General features: G+C 44.0%; 1 protein-coding gene across 2 annotated transcripts in view; it reads left to right on the forward strand.

Moving 5' to 3' along the window:
- Cdk6 (cyclin dependent kinase 6) overlaps positions 1 to 20,062 on the forward strand; it is a 198,468-nt gene that overhangs the window by 84,746 nt on the left and 93,660 nt on the right. For both annotated transcript variants that reach the window (XM_028862869.2, XM_028862877.2), the window contains exon 4: positions 13,505 to 13,672. In XM_028862869.2, the coding sequence (XP_028718702.1) occupies positions 13,505 to 13,672 (168 nt within the window). The remainder of the gene's footprint in view (positions 1 to 13,504; positions 13,673 to 20,062) is intronic.

Raw genomic sequence — 20,062 nt, forward strand, 5'->3', positions numbered from 1 at the left:
TGGATGGACTGGACAGATTGATGGATTTTTTTTTTTCCCTAGTGATGGAGTTACAGGAAAGTGAAGCCTGGTGGACTTTTGGGTGTTAGGCTCCTTCCCTGAGCTTCCAGGGTCAGCTTTCCCCTCACGTGTCAGCTCCAGGCTAGACACCATTGTTCTCCAGGGCAGTTTCTGCCCTCATAGCCAGCCCGTTCGTGACACAAACTCGGAGTGAGTGAAAACAGATTTACTCCAGGGGTGTCTGTGTGAAATGGTAATGTCCGGAGCACCTGAGGGAAAGATAATCAGTGTTGCGTGGCTAGGGTGTTCCCGCTCACTTTCTTAGAGTCAAGGCAGGAGGCACTGTAGAAACAGGAAAGCGGCATGAGCTCATGGACGGTGTCATGCTTACAGTGCTCTGTGCTGGTAGAGTTCGGGAGGGGAGGGCTGGAGACTGGACGCGTAGAGAATTGTCCAAGACTTGCTTAAGTCAGTCCTCAAATACGAGTTACGTGGACCAGATAGGATGCGCGTATTGCAAGATTGGGGGATATAATAATAATGGAGAGAACATTTTAGGAAAGATGGGGAATGGTGCTGCTGAAGGACCACAGACCCTGACGTCTCCAGAGCTTAGTCACAGAGTCGGGAGAAGAGCTGGGAATGAAAGCAGTGGTCCTTAGGATCAGACAGGAAAGCCCCTGGGGGAGCAGTTTGTTTAAGGGTGAGCTGCCCCACCCCTAACTGAGGAGTTACTGGGAGAGGAGGGTCAGTCTTCTTCAAGAGTGTGTCCCCTGGTAAGGGGACCACAGTCCGGTGGAAGGCTACACATACAAGAGTGTTTGGGAGGTACACATTGGACTTGATGGATTAAAAAAAAAAGCCACAAGGTTAGGTAGATTGGGAAGTCGGGGACAGGGTGAATAGGATCAGAATGCATTGTACAAAATTATCAAAAATCAATAAAATTATTTCTTAAGGGAACTAAAGTTTAAGAAAAGGAGGAGCAATAGAGGACATCTGTGTGAGCTAGACCTCCTTTCAGAAATATCACTCAACCCTGTAGAAAAAAAGATTAAAAAATGATTAAATTAAATACGGGAACTAGGCATGTTGGGACACTACTGCCATGTTTGAGACAAAAGATGTTAGCAGCTCGATTAGAGTTGGTAAAAGAGAAAAAAGCAATGTGCCTCTGTTTGAGAAGTAATTTAGAAACGCTCATGACTAAGACTCACTGACTTAGGTGACAATCTATCGTTTAGTAAATTGTAGGTCATTGTACTTATGTACACAATAAGAAATAGAGATGGAAGAACAAGTTTTGATACAGCCTTTTACAGAAGACAGCATCTTGGTACAGATTGGGCTTGCTGTTGGTGTGGAATACTGTAGAGTGTATTATGAGGAAGCATTGAAATGTGTCCATTTGAGAATGGGACAGCTATTTGTGACTTGGGATGTCTCAAACTATGACCAACATAAAAGTTGAAACCATGAATGGTGGAGGTGAGATGGCAGAGGCAGGGTGTGGATTCAAGGTGTGTGTGTGCTGCTAATAATAAAACTCAGGGTCTTCCATGTACCAGGCAAGAACTCTGCCACCGAGTTACATCCCCAGAGCTTGGTTTCTTGAGCTCTGGTCTCTCTTAACGTATCTCAGGCTGGCCTTGAAGTTTGCAGTCCTCACGCCTTGGCCTCTCAAGGGCTGGTGTAATGGACATGAGCCACTCTACCCAGATCCTACAATAATCTGGAGATGTGCATTTGCAACTGGAAGTAGACAGGGAATACAGCAGATGTTGAATGTCATAGCCATGGCAGACAACAGAAAGGGAAATTGACGGTAAACAGGAAAGAAAGTACTAAAAGCTCAGGTAAAGCTAGAGTTTTCCTGTCAGGCTTTTGTCTCTGTTTTATCTGTAGGAATAAGGAGGGCAGGTGGTTCGTGATTCACGTAGGAAGAGATGGACGACAATGTTTTGGTACCAAGAAACACACACTAACGCAGATTGGCAGCTTAGGTGGGCCAGGGTGGTTGAAAGCAAGAGAGGCATGTTAAGGAGAACAGCCAGTTGAAGAGGTTCAGAAGCGCCATGTAGGGAGCGACATTTGCAAACATCAGTAGCACCTGGTGGGTGGATGTGCCTGCACCCCCTAAGACTCCTTCCCCTGGACTCTTCCTGTCGTGACGCCCGTTTTCATGTTAGCCTGCCAAATCCTTGTCACCCTGTCACAGATTGTGTGCGCTGGCCTCAGGGTCGGCTTGGTGATTAGTTCCTCAGTTCCATTCGGCCCGAAAATCCCCTCCATTCCTGGCCCCTGTGCTCTTCCTGACTACGTGTGAGCACCTGCAGCCTCTTCCGGTAGACTCGAGGGGTTCCTAGTGAAGAGGGCATGGTTCTCCTCACTCTGGCTTTCTCCCGACAGCCTTCAGATCTGCAGCAACACAAGCTGAAGGCTGTTGAAGTACCGCCTCTTCTGTGGAGTCTCCATACACAGCTGTGTGGACAGCTCTGTCCCCAGACAGATAATGTGTGCAGATGTGTTTACGGGAAGAAGGCACAGATCCGCTCCCCGTGCTGGCCTCAGCCTCTCGCCGCTGCAAGGCCTTCTTTTCTTTTTCAAGTGAAAAGGTACATTGTGGTCAGCAGTGTTTTACAACCCATAATAAAAAACCCTTGTAAAGACCATTTTTTGACCAAATGAAGCTAAGTGTTCCTTTCAGAGTCCTCTCTCGTTTCTCTCCCCCTCTGTGCACTGGAATGCACACAGGTCAGCATTAATGGACAACATAAGGAAATAATGTCACAATTCTAGTTCTTATTTGTGAAGCCATGAAAGCAACCAGAGTTAATTTCATAAGAAAACTTAACAGAATTTCCCTCCAGTAGCCTGTGCGTGCGTGCGTGCGTGCGTGCGTGCGTGCATGCATGCATGCATATATGCATGTGTGTGTGGTGTGTGTCTGTCTGTCAGGTAAAGTTTAGCATATGGGTGCTGAGCTATAGGAGCACTCCAAAGACAATTTGAAAGAAACTCCTCCCCAACCACTGGAGGGGCCCAAAGAGAATTTTTTCTAAGAATGAGTTAAAAAAAACTTACATGTACCTTAGAAAACTGGGTTATTTATGAAAAGAGACAGATCCCTTGCTCATTAAATAATAACATACATTTTGAAGATCCTTCCAGACCTAAAGCTAGCAGTCTGTGGAGTTTCAACTTAAGTGCAGGCCACATGGCACTGGATTCATTTAACATGCTGACTGGTGACGATTCTGGCCTTTTGTGCGGGCACAGTTGTGTTTGCTGTTCTAATAACAAGGATTTGGGAAGATGGGACGCTAAGGTTCCACTGGAGAGAGAGGTGGGAGAATGGCCGTGTGTTGCCGGATGCCCCTGCTGATGGTGATGTTTAAGGACACCACCTTTGAACCCATTCCTCGTTCTGAGAGGCTCTTCACTACCACCACCAGAGAGCCTTGTTCATACTCTGAAGTGAGGAGCCTGAGACTAGATGTTGGAGGATGAGATGTTACCACGCTCTCACAGGACATCACAGTGTAGTCAACCCGTGAAAACGAATATATCCCATTTGTCGCCATGATTGCTCTTTCTCATTATTCTCGTTAATATTTTAGTTCGTGCCCTTAATACTTTATACCCAAAGTAGATTAACAACCTCCCTTTTCACCTCCTGTTCATCCTGTATGCCAAACTATCAATGATAGTAGCCTAGTTTTTTGTATTCCTTACCCACACTGACTGTAAGATGTGACATTATAAAGTCCCAGCAGTAAAGGTTTTGGTAGTGTAGTATCACTTAGCAGTCTGTCCTCTCAAAGATCCTATCTGGTGAGGCTGTGGCAGGTCTCCTAACTCCCAAGCACCATACTCTCCTAAGCTTCTCTCTGCCAGTGTTCTCTCTTGTGGCAGACAGTTCCCCACACCAGACTGAACACGAGCCCACTGCTCGGGTGGGCTCAGATGCCCCTTCATCCTTAGCACTTACAAGAGCGCCTGTGTCCTCCACGGGCCTTATCACAAACGAACGTGAAGTGTGTAAATACAAGCTCACATCTCCTATCCTTGTTAAAGTAAGACTTCCTTGGACCCCTGTCTCTGGTGCTTATGTGTAACATTGTGTAATACGATGTCTTATACATTGTAGGGGCGTCATAGTGCTCTTGAATAAATGGCAGCTGGCTATTGTGTATAGTTTACAATATATTAAATATTTTAGTATATAATATTTGACTTAATATGTTATCTATAACATATATAAATATATATTATATAATTTAAAACCTATTTGAATCTCCATTTGGGGGGTTATTTCCTTTTTGTAGACATGGAAACAAAGACTCACAAAGATACAGATGACCATGCCTTTTCTTTACATGGGTGGGGGGGGCAGGATGTAGAAGTGAGGTGAAAGCCTTCTGCTGTGCTCCTCATACCGGGAGGAAAGTGCTTCCTAAGACTCCTGTCAGCTTGCCCGCACAGGCCTGTTCATCCCTGGATTGGTTGCTAGTGGATGGAAGTAGAATTGTCCTGATTGTCTTGACCATCCCTTCGTGGCTGTCCACAACAGTGTCTGCAGAAGGCAGATGATCATACGCTCTGCTCACGGAGACCAGCTTCGGTTACACATTCCCTCATGTAGGAGGGAAGTGTGAAGTCAGGGGGAGAGTCTCCAAAGAAGGAATTGAGAAGGAGAACAGGGAACGAGAAGGTACGGCTTCGTCAGATGCAACTGCTGAACTGGGTGGTACTGATATTTCACTGCAGGGTACGCATTGAAATGGGGAAATAGTCACAGCGTGTGGTCCAGTTTTTTAAAATGTATCACAACACGATATGTATGAAACCTAAATCACTTGCGGCACTGGCCAACAACCTGAATACTTGGACTTCCTGTCTTCTTGTTTCTACAGTGCTGGGTTTTATATCCTGCTCGGAAGAAGTTATAATTAACATTGCATATTTGTAGTTTCATTTCCTGATGACTTTCTACAGTGGGTTAATAATAGCCATTGTGATGAGGTCATGATCTCTTCTTCCAGACTGTCCATTTATGTCATTGTTTTGTCCCCTGAATAGCAGTGACATTGTGAGTTTTGCTGAAAATGAGCTTCTTTTCATTTGTACTTGGTTGAGTCTTGCATTTTTACCACTCCTATGAAGAAGATGATGTGGACTCTCTAAACTATCGTTTAGTTAATAGAGTTGATACAAAAAAACAGCCACTTAGGTTATCCTTTTATCCATCTGACTGAAGCAGTGGAGAGCCAGCGGGTCGAGTGAGGACTCATGACTTTGTTTCTCCTGAGGCCTCCCCTCCTGCCCAGTGACAGCACTAGTGGAGCACAGCCCAAGCATGCTCTTCTTTGGAACCTAGCTCATGTGTGACTCTTGGAGTCTGTCCCCCCATCTTTTGATAAACTGCCCACTTTAAATTCACCATTCTTAGAACTTCCGAGGCAACTCGAACATGTTAAAGAACATGAGTCTTCTTCTCACTTCTTAAGAACTTTTTGCCCTTTGTAGGTTTTGAGCATAACATTCTCTTGTGAACTGATGCGAGAACTCATCTTATTCCTGCATGACTGTGTATAAAAGAGCCTCTAAAGATTGCCATTATCATTAGAAATTGATCAGAGAACACAATAGGAGCAAAGGCCTTTGGAGTTGTGAGTTAAGTCCAAAGTGTAAGCTTGATGTAGTGACCCTGCACAGGTTTTCCCAGAAGGCAGTGGGCACAATCTCCAGGGGGTGGGTGAACCCACCTGATTCACTCAACGGGACTGTAACGTGGATTTCACATTCTCCATTTAGTCATGCAGTTAACAATGCTACACTGTTTGTGGAAGAACTTAGATTTTACAGGTCCTAGGAATAGATCCAGCAATCCCGTTTCTGAGTGTGTATCCAAAAGAATTGAAAGCAGAGGTTGCAAATACAATTGCACACCTGTGTTCAAAGCAGCCAGTTTCACAGAAGCCAGCAAGTAGAGGTGTCCATGTCCATCGGTGGGTGGAAAGGTGGGAAATGGTGTATTTATATAATAACCAGTCTCTAGAAAGAAGCACTGATACATAATTCATCGTGTAGACTTACTCTAAGTAAAATGAGCCATGCCCAAAAAGATGCACTGTGATTCCACATATGAGGTGTTTAGAGTAAAATCAGAGGCAAGGTAGCTGCCAGGGCTGAGGGGAGAGGAAGGCCGGGATTGTGGTTGAGCAGTACCGAGTTCCAAGTTTGAAAGATGCAACAGTTCTAGAGACTGGCTCCCCAGTAACACTAATGGCTTAGTATTGAACATACAGTTAAAGACATAGCAGGGACACCCCAAACTGACCTATAGCCTCCACACAGAGGTGTCCTTCACTGCAATTAAAAATGTGTGTATCAATATCAGTAATAACGAAAAATTGATTCTGGCATGACTAGCCCTTGTTGCTGCTTGAAGTCCTCTGCTCTCCCTCTGACTTCATCATCATCATCATCACTTACCTGTGGGCTCAGCTAGCCTTCCCCACACCTCCTGCAGCCGTAACACCCACCTCAGTTCAATCTGCTGTTACCTGGTTGTCAGGAAAAGCCCTGCTTTACATGACGTTTTAAACTGACATTTAGGAACAGTGTAGAGACTCCATAGGAACATTCCTTGGAAACAAGATGGTATGCAGATGTAAGGGTGGGAGCCTTATTGAGGGGCCAGGGTCTTGTCAGGGAACCCACACTGGTCCCAGACTCCAGGTCCTGAGTGCTCAGATCACAGGCAGCTGCCATGACATCTAGCTCTGAAGAAACTGTAATACTATCTTTGCGAAGAGCATGGCTTTCAAGGCCACGTTGGTGTCCATGGCCCATGTTACCACCGCAGGCCATGGGGATATCTGTGCTCTGTGCTGCCACCTGAAGCCATGAGGATGTCTGTGGCCCACGCTGTAGCCAGAAATCCATGATCTGTGTTCCCACTGACTATAAAGGGCAAGGCAACTTCTTTTACAATGGATTCCATGACTGCAGACTCAGAGTTGAAAATGGGAGACACAGAAGGCTTCCACCCTACCCCCCACCCCTCCAGAAAGAAACAGTCTAGGCACAAAGCCACGTGAGAGAACTCTTTGGATGTTTGAGACAGGGTTTCTCTGTGTAGCTTTGGTGCCTGTCCTGAAACTCGCTCTGTAGACCAGGCTGGCCTCGAACTCAGAGATCCGCCTGCCTCTGCCTCTCGAGTGCTGGGATCAAAGGCGTGCGCCACCACCGCCCAGCTTTGAAGAGAAATCTTAAAAATTGTGATAGGGAAGCTGAAGTGTAGCTCTTGATAGTTGATGGCATCTGGTGGGGATGGGGTAGGGAAGAACCAGTTTTCCTTAAGGGGCTGACCACTAGGAGTTTGACCATGCCCCAGTGAGTATATGGACAACACAAATTGGGCTTGGTTATTATTTTTTTTTCCTCCTGCTTTTGTTTTGGGGGAGGTTACCAGAGTGGGGGGTGGACCTAGGAGGACTAGGAAGTGAATGTGATAGAGGTGGATTATGTGAAATTGCCAAATAATCAATAAAAATACTATGTTAATAAAAAAAGAACATGGCTTGTGTATTATAAGGAGAAAAATAAGTAGTACTGTCTACAAATTGTGTCAACTTTTAATTTTCGAATGAATAAATGTTTTGTATTCTTAGAGATTAACTTTGAGAACATAAATAACCCAACAATAAATAATAAATCAGTGTGTGTGTGTGTGTGTGTGTGTGTGTGTGTGTCTGTGTGTGTGTGTGTTGCCAGAATTACTCATTTTAAAGCTGCCATTTCTGAGATCAGTCAGAAATTTATGTTGGGTATTTCAATATCATTAGGAAATTAGCCTGTGCCATATGTAGTTGGAAAGTAGGACCCATCATAAAGCTTTTTCTGATTAAAAGTTTCTGAAAGATTTTTAGTTTGCTTATTTTTATTTAAAGAAATAGGCAGAGTCAACCTCTAGAACTTAAAAGATACATTTGATTTGCAAGACGTAGAGATCCCTGGGATTCAGACTGAGGTCTGGAGTCTTTGAAGGAGCAGCCAAGGGCTGACCTCCTTCTAAGCCACTGTCACCCAGAGCCAGACTGTCCACCCTAGTGTCCTGTGGAAACACACTTCCTGTCACGTGTTTAGAAAGAAAGAGTACGGCTCCTACATGTCAGCTCACCACAAGAGTAACTGTGTAGCCTGGTGGCCGTGGCACACACCATTAATCCCAGCACTTGGGAGGCAGAGGCAGGCGGATCTCTGTGAGTTCAAGGCCAGCCTGGTCTATAGAGCAAGATCCAGGACAGGCACCAAAACTACATAGAGAAACTCTGTCTCGAAAAACCAAAACAGGAGAAGGAGAAGAAGAAGAACTGTGCTTGCTGGCTACTAGGGAGACGTCTCAAGGTGTGTTTCCCTGGAAGAGGCAAGCGGGGTGCACCCCGAGGTTCAGTGACCTCTGATTTCATTGCACTGCCACTTGGACTAGTGTGAGGGTCTGGGACTTCTGTAGGACAGGTTAGTGTAGACTGAAATCTTGAGCTGACTGAAAGCATGTTTTATTGCACTGTAAAGCAGTGGTTCTCAGCTTCCTGATGCTGTAACCCTTTAACACAGTTCTCATGTCATGATGACCCCCCATCATAAAATTATTTTAGTTGCTACTGCATAACTGTGAATTTGCCACTGTTATGAATCCTAGTGTAAATCTCTGATAGGCAGTATATCTGATACGTGACCTCTGTGAAAAGGTCACGACCCCCACCTACTGGTTAAGAACCACTGCTGTAAAGTGAGATAAAGCACACAATCAAACTCTTTATAAAAAACAGTTCTTATGCTGAAACAGATTCTTAATTCATTCATATTGCTCTGTAGAGTTGCAGCCATGTCTTCATTTGGTGCCTGAGTTTGTAGTGCTTTCCACCATCTCTCCCGCGGACACGCTTTCCTTGTGTAGCCCTGGCTGTGCTGGACTCGCTCTGTAGACTAGATGGGCCTCGACTTCAGGGATCCATCCGCCTTTTTCTGCCTCCCAAGTGCTGGGATTAAAGGCAGCACCACTGATATGGGATTAGGTACACACCACCACCGCCCAACTTTGAGTAGTAAATTCTTACATGGAGCAATTACCTCTTGATGTCATTAACATGGACTGAATGTGAGCAAGGTGATGTGGGTCCATACTACTTAATCCATGCTTGGATATGGTTTTAGCAAGTCACCTTAGTCTTTCAACAAAGAGTTTGACCTCTACTACAGGTACCAAAAAACGATACCAAATAATAATTAATGACATACCTCAGGAAGGTAGGCTACATAGCCACTAAACGTTACATTGTATAAAAGTAGCTAATAGAAGAATTTTGTTTAACTTACAAAATGTTCTCAATAATTTTTTTGTTGTTGTGAAGTTGTGTGTGTGTGTGTGTATGAGAGAGAGAGAGTGTGTGAGAGAGAGTGAGTGCGTGTGTGTGTGTGTGTGTGTGTGTGTGTGTGTGTGTGTGTGAAGTCTGAGGACATATTTTCGGGATCACTTCTCTCCTTTCACTGTCTGTTCCAGGGGTAGACTCAAATCAGGCTTGTTAGCAAGCAATTCTACCCAGAGAGCTATTTCACCAGCCCAGTAAATTGTATTTTTAACACTATAAAATATTTAGATCAACTATTGTTTAAATATGTTTTATTTCTATAAATGTATGTTATTTTGAAAAGAAAATAGAAAGATACACAAAGATTATTTGATAGTGGATTTTTTTTCTGTTCTCTTAGTAGTTAGATTATAAGTAGAGTTTTCTTCTTCCTCTGTTGTGTACATTTCTTCTTTAAGCTTAAGATCGTATATACATGTTTTTTGTTTTATGATTAAAAATGTAGTGTGTTATATTAACACAAAGGCAATGGATACTTTATTACTCCATAGTTTGGGCTTTTTGTAAGTTCATGTGGGCTTTATCAGTTAATAAATTAGTTCAGGTTTCTAAATTTTATATTCTGAATTGTCTACTTAAGTTGTTTGAACAGTGCAACATGAAGCAAGCAGATATTCCCTGTGCTACTTTAAAAGAATGATGCTCAGTGTATAGGAAGTTAAGATGATGAGTGACATTACTTGAAGTTAGTCATGCTTTTTAAAAAGCTAGTGCTTACAAGCTCTGTGCATGTGTTCCTAATAAAAGTACATTTGCCTTAGCAAAAAGACAGCTAAGCTTAGCATCCTGTGCTTCATTTTCACACTGCTGTTCACTCACTGCAAGTTGTCTCACTGATAGTAATTCCCAAGGATTGCAAGGACACCCCTCACCAGAGCAGGCCTCCTCCAAGGTAGACACATTTGGAAGCTTAGAAGGTAGCTCCTGCCAGCCCAGAATGCCCATGAGGGGGTCTCAGAAATCATGCCCGATCTCCTGTATCATGCTCCCTCTTAGCACCTTGTTCATGCTCACCTTACAACTGGCTGCATGTTCTTTAGTTTTGTGGATCTGGCTCTCCCGGAAAACAGGAGACAACCCGACCATTCTCATTTTACGAAGTCCATCTGTTAAATACTTAGCGTGGGCCTGAAACTAGCCTCCCAGGTTGCCTGTGTGGATTGGAACCTCCTATTAGGAAAACAAAGTGCTATTTTCTCCATGTGACAGGTAGAAAAGCTAAGGATTTGATTTTAAGAAGACAGAATTCTAAACTCTAGAAAGTGAACCCAGAACCAGGGCTGTTCTCAGTAAACTGGCTCAGTGATTGTATTAGTTATTTTTCTGTTGCCCTAACTAAATACTGGACGGAAGCCACTCAGTTGGAGACAGGTTCATTTTGTCTCACTGTTTAGAATAGTCTGTCATCGTGAGGAAGGCACAGTGGCGGCAGCAGGTCACAGCTGTGACAGCTGAAGTATGAGATGGGTGATAGCATAAAGGTGAGAACCAAGAAGCAGAGAACTCAGGCCGAAGGGGGCCAGATACTCCCAAGGTTTTTCTCCTGGCCTAAGCTAGCACTGCCTCCTGAAGGTTCCACAGCCCTTCCCCGACCCACCGAAATGGGGCTGTCAGTGGGGAACATCGTGTTCAAACATGTGAACCTGTAAGGAATATTTCGTGTTCATGCCACAACACTTCATCCCTTGCTCAGAGGCTCATGACCACTTCATAATTAATGCAAACTTTACTCAATCTAGCTTCAAGAATCCCCAGTTGTAATAATTCAAACACTGTTCAAAAACCCAGTCTCCTGAGACTCAGGGCAGATTCTTAGCTGTAAGCCCCTATGAAATCAGAAAACAAGTTACATCCTTTGTACAATAGCGTGGAATAGACACTCCCATCCCATTCCAGAAGGAAGAACAGGAGACTAGCAAGGAAAGCGTAGGCCAGAGCAGGACTGAAACCTGTCAGGCCAACACTGAGCCCTGGTGCTCCACTCCCAACCTGCAGGCCTTTGATGGCCTCATCTGAGCACCCATGACCTCACATAGCCTTTCCTCTACAACCCTTGCCCATAGCATGCACATCTCTCTCTTAGGCCAGCGCCACTCCGTTTCTACAGCCTTCCTCATCAAATGCCCACAGTCTTGGCATCTCCAGTGTCCTGTAGTCCCCACTGAGAGTTTGGCTTCATCACTTCCCGTCTTTACATGTCAGCTTCTTAGATCTTCTCCAGGTACTCTGACCCTGCTAACATTGGCTTTTTTCTGGAACCTTGGGGAGAGCTTCCATTATCTTGTAACCATTGCATCCTGCTTGCCTGGAAACAGTACCACGTGGGTGACAAGTTCTGATGCCAGCTTGAGATGTCCTACCCCCCTAGCAGTATGGCAGCAGTGGCCTCCATGCACCTGCATCTCAAACCAGAGGAAACGTTTCCCCATGCATCCCTTTTGAAGTGTGGGGGCTCTGTGTGGTAACATTCTTTATCCAGGCTTATTGTTTTTACATCAAGGGTTCTCTTTTCAAAGGAAAGATTTCCAGAGGAGCTTACAGTTTTCTACTCTGGTGTCTTCTCTGAATGGGAACTCTCAGGCAAAGCACCTTTCTTACTGTCTTCATGGAAAGTCTGTCGGTTCCCTTTCTTGGCACTAATTAATTTCTTTAACCAGTATAATTGCTTTCTCCTCACGGACATCCTGAGCCCTGTCCACAGGTCTAAAGACTCTCTGCTCTCTAATTGCACAGATTTTTTTTTCATCATTTTCTTCCGTTTTTGGTTTTGAATTCATGCTCTAAACCTAACTAGATGCAGTGAACAGTGACCACACCATAGCCTGGGTGCTCTGCTGTCTTAAAGTATTTTCTGCCAGATAGTCCTATTAGGTTTGAATTTAGCCTCACTCCAATATTCATGGTACAGCAGAACTCAGTCATATTTGTTTATTTTGTCAATGATCTGTAGTTCAGTTCCTGGTAGAATTATTGTTCCATCTGAAAGCTCTTGATTACAATCTAGTGTCCACATTCCTGTTGGCATTCCAGCCTTATACACTTTCACTGGAATGTTCTAGTAAGTTCTGCTTACAGCATTCTAGGACTTCCTCTAGCCTACAGCTTCCATATTCTTCCTACAAATTATTTCTAACTGCATGACCAGGTTTATCGCAGCAACAATCTCACTTCTCATACCAATTTTCTATATTAATAGTTGTTACGTTGCTGTGATGGGATATCTAAGTAGAAGCTACTTAGGGTAGAAGATGTTGGTTTTGGTTCACAGCTCAGAGGATACCATCCATTCTGGGAAGCCAGCAACTCAAGGTTGAGGTAGAGAAGACAGGAGAAATGTTGGCTTGTCTGCATCATCATGGCTGGAGAAATAGCCCCGGTAAAGACACCGAGAGTCCGAGAGATTAAATAGCATGCATTGTCATTTGTATTTCTTTCTTCATTTAACTAATCAAGGGCCATGATAAGTCATCTGAATTGTGTTTTGTTTTGTTTTTAAGACTACTCTAAATAAAGACTTTGGTGTTGTGACCTTGAGCCAATTATCTAACTTCCTTCAGTGTGTCAGTTTCTTGACCTATGAAAACAGTAATTCACCTCAGTGTTGTGATTTAATAAATAGGTTGCTAAACAGAAAACATTTGGAAACGTGCTTGACGCATAGTGACAGTTTAGGAATAAGCACTATAAAAATAACCATTTATTTTTACATATAACACTAAAGTATTTTATTTGCCATGTATTGACGGTTGAAATAACTTAATAAATAAACGTGTATGAAGTAAAATGCATTCCCCTTGATCCACCTCCTGTTTCCCCTCCCCAGCATTAGCCACCAGCGCCTTCCAGAAGGTTTCCTGTCCCATAGAAAAGTATTTTAAGCGGTCCTTTCACTAAGAAAATACAAGTTGGCAGTTAGTATTTCACGGTGTTCTGGAAGATGGGAGCATGAAGAGGTGGGGAGACAAGCGTTCATTTCACAGGTCTGCTGGGGATTCAGTGTCCGTTACAGCACTTGAACTGCTCTGGGCATCTCCTGACTTTTGTATGTCTGTTATTTCCTTTAGGATATGATGTTTCAGCTTCTCCGAGGTCTGGACTTCCTTCATTCTCACCGAGTAGTGCATCGTGATCTAAAACCACAGAACATTCTGGTGACCAGCAGTGGACAAATTAAACTGGCTGACTTTGGCCTTGCCCGCATCTACAGTTTTCAAATGGCCCTTACCTCAGTGGTGAGTCCATTCGTTAAACTTAGTTTTTCTGTCTTGAATGACCCACCGCCCCCTTCGTGCCCCTAATGTTGTTTCTTGGTCTGTGAACGGAATGTCTTTCTGCACTTTGTGTTAGTGGTGGGCCAGGGGAAAGTGTTCTGCATACTGCAGATGAAAATGTCTAGCTTTGTTGCAGAAATAGCCTGTTGACCTCTCAGCCACTGGAAAGGAGTCAGTTACAAATGTCTAAGTGCTTTTTCCTATAACGTGTGTTTTTATAGTTGCATAGATAGCAATGGAAGACTGCACGACACAGAGGCAGGATAGAGAAGGCAGGAGAAATGTCACCGGTGTGCAGCAGTGTGGCTTGAGAAAAGGCCACATTGCCCACCCAGGTGGGGTAAAGCAGTCCTCTGAGGCTGTGATGCCATCCGCAAAGAGAGCAATTAACTTGACAGTGACCTTGATTGACCTCTGAATGATGAGCAAGCAGCAGCCAGGTGAAGGCTTCTAAGAAGAGCATCCAGTAGTTAATATTAATAATCCTTTTCATTGAAAGCCCTACTCTGTATGAAGTAAATTCATGAGCAGATAGGAGGAAGCAGTGTTCCTCCACTGTGTTGCTAATGGGGCAGGAGATGGATGCAGAGAATAAAGCTGCAGGAATACTGTCCTCAGACATATTATATTAAAACTTAGGAGAAAGTCCATCTTCAGCCTCAGAGAGGTTCTGAAGCCAGAACCTGGCCTGGTTGGTGCTGTCCTTGAGAAGTGTGAGGTGGCATCGCTGGCCATTGTTGTGAGGGGATGAGTCAGTGCTTCTGCCCATTGATGCTCCCAGAAGGCTGACATCCACACAGAGAAGCAAACCACAGCAGCCTCCCCAGGTTCCTGCTGTGTCTCATGCAAAGCTGAAGCCCAGGAGTGGAAACCTTGGAGAAAATGAGCTTGGTCAGGAAGAGCATCCACCTTACAGAGAGGTTTCCACTTCCTTCTCTTTTTCACTCTATGCCAAGCACAAACTCAAAAATCTATAAAACCTCTTCCATTCCCAGCACTAGGTACTTCCCCAAGGCACCAGGATCTCTCTGGAACCTTCTTTGAAATACAGTGTGCTCTGGAAGGAGAAATCCCACCTGTCCCTCTTTGCCCTCTGTTTGCAAGCGCCTTAGAGAAGACTGGCCCGAGCAGATATTTCAAAGCCAGGCCTAGGCCTTGGGTGGAGTGAAGCAAGCCCTTATATAACCGCACCAGAAAGGGCTGCAGCTGTGAGCCTCCCCAGTGGGAAGGGTGAGGTAGGCTTTGCACTTCCTTAGGAAGTTACTCTCCTTGTTTTTGGGGGGCCCTGGGGAGAAGCTTGAATAGGCTTTGTGATTAAGGGAGTCCTTGGGGAGCAGATGAAGGAACTAGTCCTTGGGCACATTAATTGGGGGAAGGATGAGCTGAGCCAGCAGGACACTTCATGTTAATCCCCCTAAATTGGCCCTAATAACTATAAATAAAAACAGGAAACCCAGTTGGGTTTTGTTTGGATTTTTTTGTTGTTGTTAAAGTTGAAGAATGGTAACCCAGCTTGTGAGTAACATCAGTTGACATCCCATTCTTGCTGAAAGTTGGTATGTTTAAACAGGAAAATACATACTAATTCTTTCTTATCCCCAGAAAAGGGCAATAGCAAATATAGATTTGTGATTATTTGATATCTAGTTTGTGCTGTCTATTCTACATTTACTATAGTGACATAATAAAAATATGTTAGTAACTGAGAAAGACCTCATTCCAAAGAATGATGCTTGCAATCTCATGGCAATATTAACAGGTGTGTTTTCGTTAGGGTACTGCATTTTAAAAAGTTCCCACTGTTGGTATTTTTTTCTGCTTGCAGGGAAAATCCACATAATAAAATGACATATGACACACATATATAAAACCAGAATCACTGTCTCTCAAACTGAACTGATAAGTTATTTTTAGTATTCTTTTAATGGGCTGCACTCCAATGCCTAGAAATACCCATTTTATAGTACGTTCTGTCTCATAGGGAAATGGAAAGCCACTTACTCTGCAGAATGGCAAAAGATTTGCAAATTAACTGACCTGAGACCACCGTCTTAACTGCTCTGAAAAATGAGAATATATTGCTTATTTTCAAGGCTTGATTCACAGGCCCTTTTCTCTGAACCCCCTGCAGAAACTGGCTATTCTTTCCCTAGTGTTAATAGCATGATGCGCTTTAAAAAAAAAAAAAAAAAAAAGATTGATTTTTGTGCTTTCAGGGTGCATGCACCTTTGTGCACTCAGCAGCCAGAAGAGGGAGTCGGATCCCTCAGAGCTGGTTGTTTGTGGGATGCCTGGCTTGTTATGTGGTGACTGGGGGGTGGGGGTGGGGGTCCAAACTCCAGTCTTCATGATTGCTCAGCAATCACTACTAAACTCTGAGCCTTTGTTCAAGCCCCCAGAGAAATAGCTCTTATATTTTCTGTCCTGTTGGTAGTTATTTGGGGCTTTTATTTATAAGGTGGTGGAGCATTTAAAGAGAGATACTCACTCTTGTTCAACCTGGATGTTTGTGTGGGGATTCAGGAAATACTTCTTAATGAATAAGTTAATAAATGCCGACATGTAGAAGCATGCATTTTGAGTCATAAGAAAAATAGGGAAAGAATTGCTTATAGCTTTAATGGTTTCAGTATTACACATTGTTGCTACCTTCTGGTCCTCACACTGAAGGACTTAGTAAAACGTAGACCTTCAAATGCTCATCTTGTGCCATGGTGTTGACTAAGTCATTGGCAAGAATTCCTGTGCAAAACAAGGAAAGCTTCTTGCCATCGTCTGGCCTCATGTTAGGCCTGAAAGATGGTTTGAACTCAGGCCCACAGATGGATGAGATCTTAAAGTGACAGTCATCCTCTTTGCTGGATTAATCACCTGGTGAATCGAACTTCTGTCCTGAACAGAAACTGAGGGTGATACAGGAACATGTGGCTGTTGTGCTCCTGCTTATTTAAGGACATTATTTTTAACTCATTGTGTTTTGATACTAGCAAGCTTTAGAAGAGGTTTTGTATTCTTCAGAGGTAACTAACGTCTTCTGAATAAAAGAATAGAACTATTAGACAGTTTTTATTATTTTCTTCCCCTGCCTATGTTGATACATCTAGTCATGTGTGAATTTTTGGGGGGTTATAAACAATAGCTTGTGTTCTTGAGGGCTTTGTAGAAACTTTTCAATATTTCCACATGTAACCTGCCTCCAAAGCTCTTTTTCTCTCTCCAGCCTTATCTTCAGTATTAAAGATGTTCATGGCCTCAACACAGTTTCCCCTTGTAGAAATCACCAAAGATGATAATAAACCTAGTAAGGCTGTTAGAGAGACATAAAAAGTACAAGAAAAAAAAATTCCTTGGGGATTTTTTAATGGCAGTAATAAGATTCTAAATATTGCATTACTTAATATCATTCATTTAATACTGCAAGTCTGACACCATTTGAACTGCTTACACTTCCTCAGACCAGTGCCGTGTGTGTGTGTGTGTGTGTGTGTGTGTGTGTGTGTGTGTGAGAGAGAGAGAGAGAGAGAGAGAGAGAGAGAGAGAGAGAGAAAGAGAGAGAGAGAGATTAGCACTTGGTAAACACTGAAGAAACTATTCAGTTTCAGAGAATTTCATATGCTTAGGAAAACGAAGGAAATGGGGTTGTGACTGTGAGTCAGCAATCATTCACCAGTCACTCATATGTGCCAGGTTCTATCCATGAACCTGAGAGATGATGCTGAACTAAAGTGGACAAAGGTCTTTGCTCTCAGAGCTTACAAGCAAAATTAGGAGACAATGGCAGGGGCTGGAAAAGATGGCTTAGTGGTTAAAAGCACTGGCTGCTCTTCCAGAGGACCTGGGTTCAATTCCCAGCACCCACATGGCAGCTCACAACCATCTGTAACTCCAGTTCCAGGGGATCTGACACCTTCACGCCAATACACAAAAGATGTGTGTAATTACTTTTTTAAAATTGGGAGACAGATCATGAGGGAATATAGCTTTAGAAACCGAGAAAAGGCCAGGCTGTTGTGGCCCACGTCTTTAATTCCGGCACTCCAGAGGCAGAGGCAGGCAGATCTCTGTGAGTTTGAGACCAGCCTGGTCTACAGAGCAAGTTCTAGAACAGCTAGGACTGTTAAACAGAGAAACCCTGTCTCGAAAGACCAAAAAAAGAACAAGAAACTGAGGAAAATGCAGTGGAGGAATAGGTTAGAGTTCTGTGGGACCACATAACTCATGGGTTTACCCAGGCTGGAGTCAGAGAAGCCCACATCATTCACCTGTGTCAGAACGTGGGATGTTCACAAGGGTCCCCAGCATCCTCTTTGCAGAACCCGTGTGGATGCCGGTCCGTTGGATGTGTGTACATCAAGTCATCTGCTCATTGTGTGACACCCAGCTAGCAAGCTCACGTGACAGAGTGAAGTAGGACCAGAGTTTGGAGAACCATGTCATCTTTTACACAGGAAAACTACGTTGGTTTCTTCTCTATGCATATCGTGTTTACTCCGGAGACCTGGCAGGGCTTGTGCCTCGGCTTCGGGAGCTGAGTTGCTCCCACAGAAGCCTCCAGAGGCTGCCAGTGCATACTAAATGGATCAAACCAAGAGCGTTACATGAGCATCATGGAAAAAACCCCAAAGCACATTACCTCGGCACCCCAGAGAAAGTTCAGGACACATCTCTGAAGCAGGAAAGGCTCCTGTAACTCCCTCCTGCCTCAACATCTTGCCATGACACAAACAGGTCTCTTTTGTTAAAAACTTCCAGTTGCCAGTACATATTTCCTACCTAACAATGGAGTGTTTGTGCTGGTTTCGTTTTCACTTTCACCAGCGAGGGAAGCGGAACACAATGGGGGTGATGCAGAGCTGGGAACGGGACACAGGATTCCCAGGGCTGCGTACGTGGAAAACGCCAGAGCCAAAACAAACATGCAGACCCATCCAGATCCTCTGTTGCTCATTCTTGGCGGCAATAAAACACGTCTGAGTTGCTGTGTGATCGGTTAGCCCTGCCTGATGGTAACAGCAAGCATCGATGAGCGCTGTCTGAGTTTCTCCCATGTGGAAAGAGAATGAATTCTGCGCTGTAGAGGAAACCGCTGTAGGTGGGTGTGCATATGTGTGGGTATCTAATTACACCAGCCCTGCTTGTGAGGTGAATCAAATGACTGTTCTCCTTGTCCATAAAAGATAGGCATTCATTTGGCTCACCTAAGGCTAGCTCCTTCATAAGTGGTGACTGTTGTGAATTAGTTCTGGACAAAAAACAGCTGAACTGGAGTGCTCCTGCCTGGGGGACGTTGTACTCAGAGAAAAGACTGGATGTTTTTCACATGTCTTGTACATGTTCGGCTAGCGTGTCCCAACCAGGTATGGTGTACATAGAGTCTAGTTGTCTCCTGACTTTTTATCATAATGACTTTTGTCATAAACATTCCATATGATGTCATTCAAATGTCGGAAGCCTGAAATCAGACTTCAGTGTGAATACAGCACGTGTTAAAGTTGATGAGATCAAATGCTTTCATGGAGCCTTGTGAGCAGTGGTTTCCCAGGGCTCCAGAAGATGAGAATATTCCTGTCTTCTACCTTCAATATTTTTTGAGGATGTACTTTCTATGCGGTGTCAAGAAATGATCTGAAACCCTTTGTAATAAGACAACTTCATCTCCTAAGCTTGCCTCCCTCAAAGGTATTATTTCCATACCCAGACTATGAGGCACGGTCCTTGGGATGGAATGTAAAACAATGTTTCTAGAATGAGGGTTTCTGTGCCCTCTTTAACTCTTCGGATGTGTGAACTTCTTGTTTCCAGCTGTCACAACCACCTTGTAAAGCAGGGGGAGGTATCCCTATCTTTATTTTGTCTGGACCTTAATAATCTCATAGTAGAAGTCAGGATGTTACTGAAATTTTGTAACATTGGTTTATCTGTTGTTATTCATTCCATTCAAATTTTACATGGGGTGAATAAATGAATGGGGCCTCGTGACTCTCCAGGACCTAAGGAATGCACTCCCAGCCCTATGGCTTGTTGGGATGTTTGTTTACACTGTCCCCAAACTTCTTTTCTCTCTTCTCACCCCCAGCTGTACATCAAGATATGTCACTAATTACCCAACACCACTAAATGCTTCCTAGCTCTTTGAACTTGCTGCCCAGCTCCCTGTCTTCACAGATACATTGGGGCATACATTTCCACCTCCTGGCACCGGACAGCCTGTGCCTTTACCTCCGCCGTGAGCACCTAGACACGGGTTTCGTCTGGTCATTCCGTCGACTGTCATCTCCGGTGAAAACTCAAGCCTCCTGAGCCCCAGCAGAGTCATGTTTATATTTTGAATGTCTGTCTGGGTCTGTCAGA

Source organism: Peromyscus leucopus, chromosome 3 (assembly GCF_004664715.2).
Source record: "Peromyscus leucopus breed LL Stock chromosome 3, UCI_PerLeu_2.1, whole genome shotgun sequence".
NCBI classification, from domain to species: Eukaryota; Metazoa; Chordata; class Mammalia; order Rodentia; family Cricetidae; genus Peromyscus; species Peromyscus leucopus.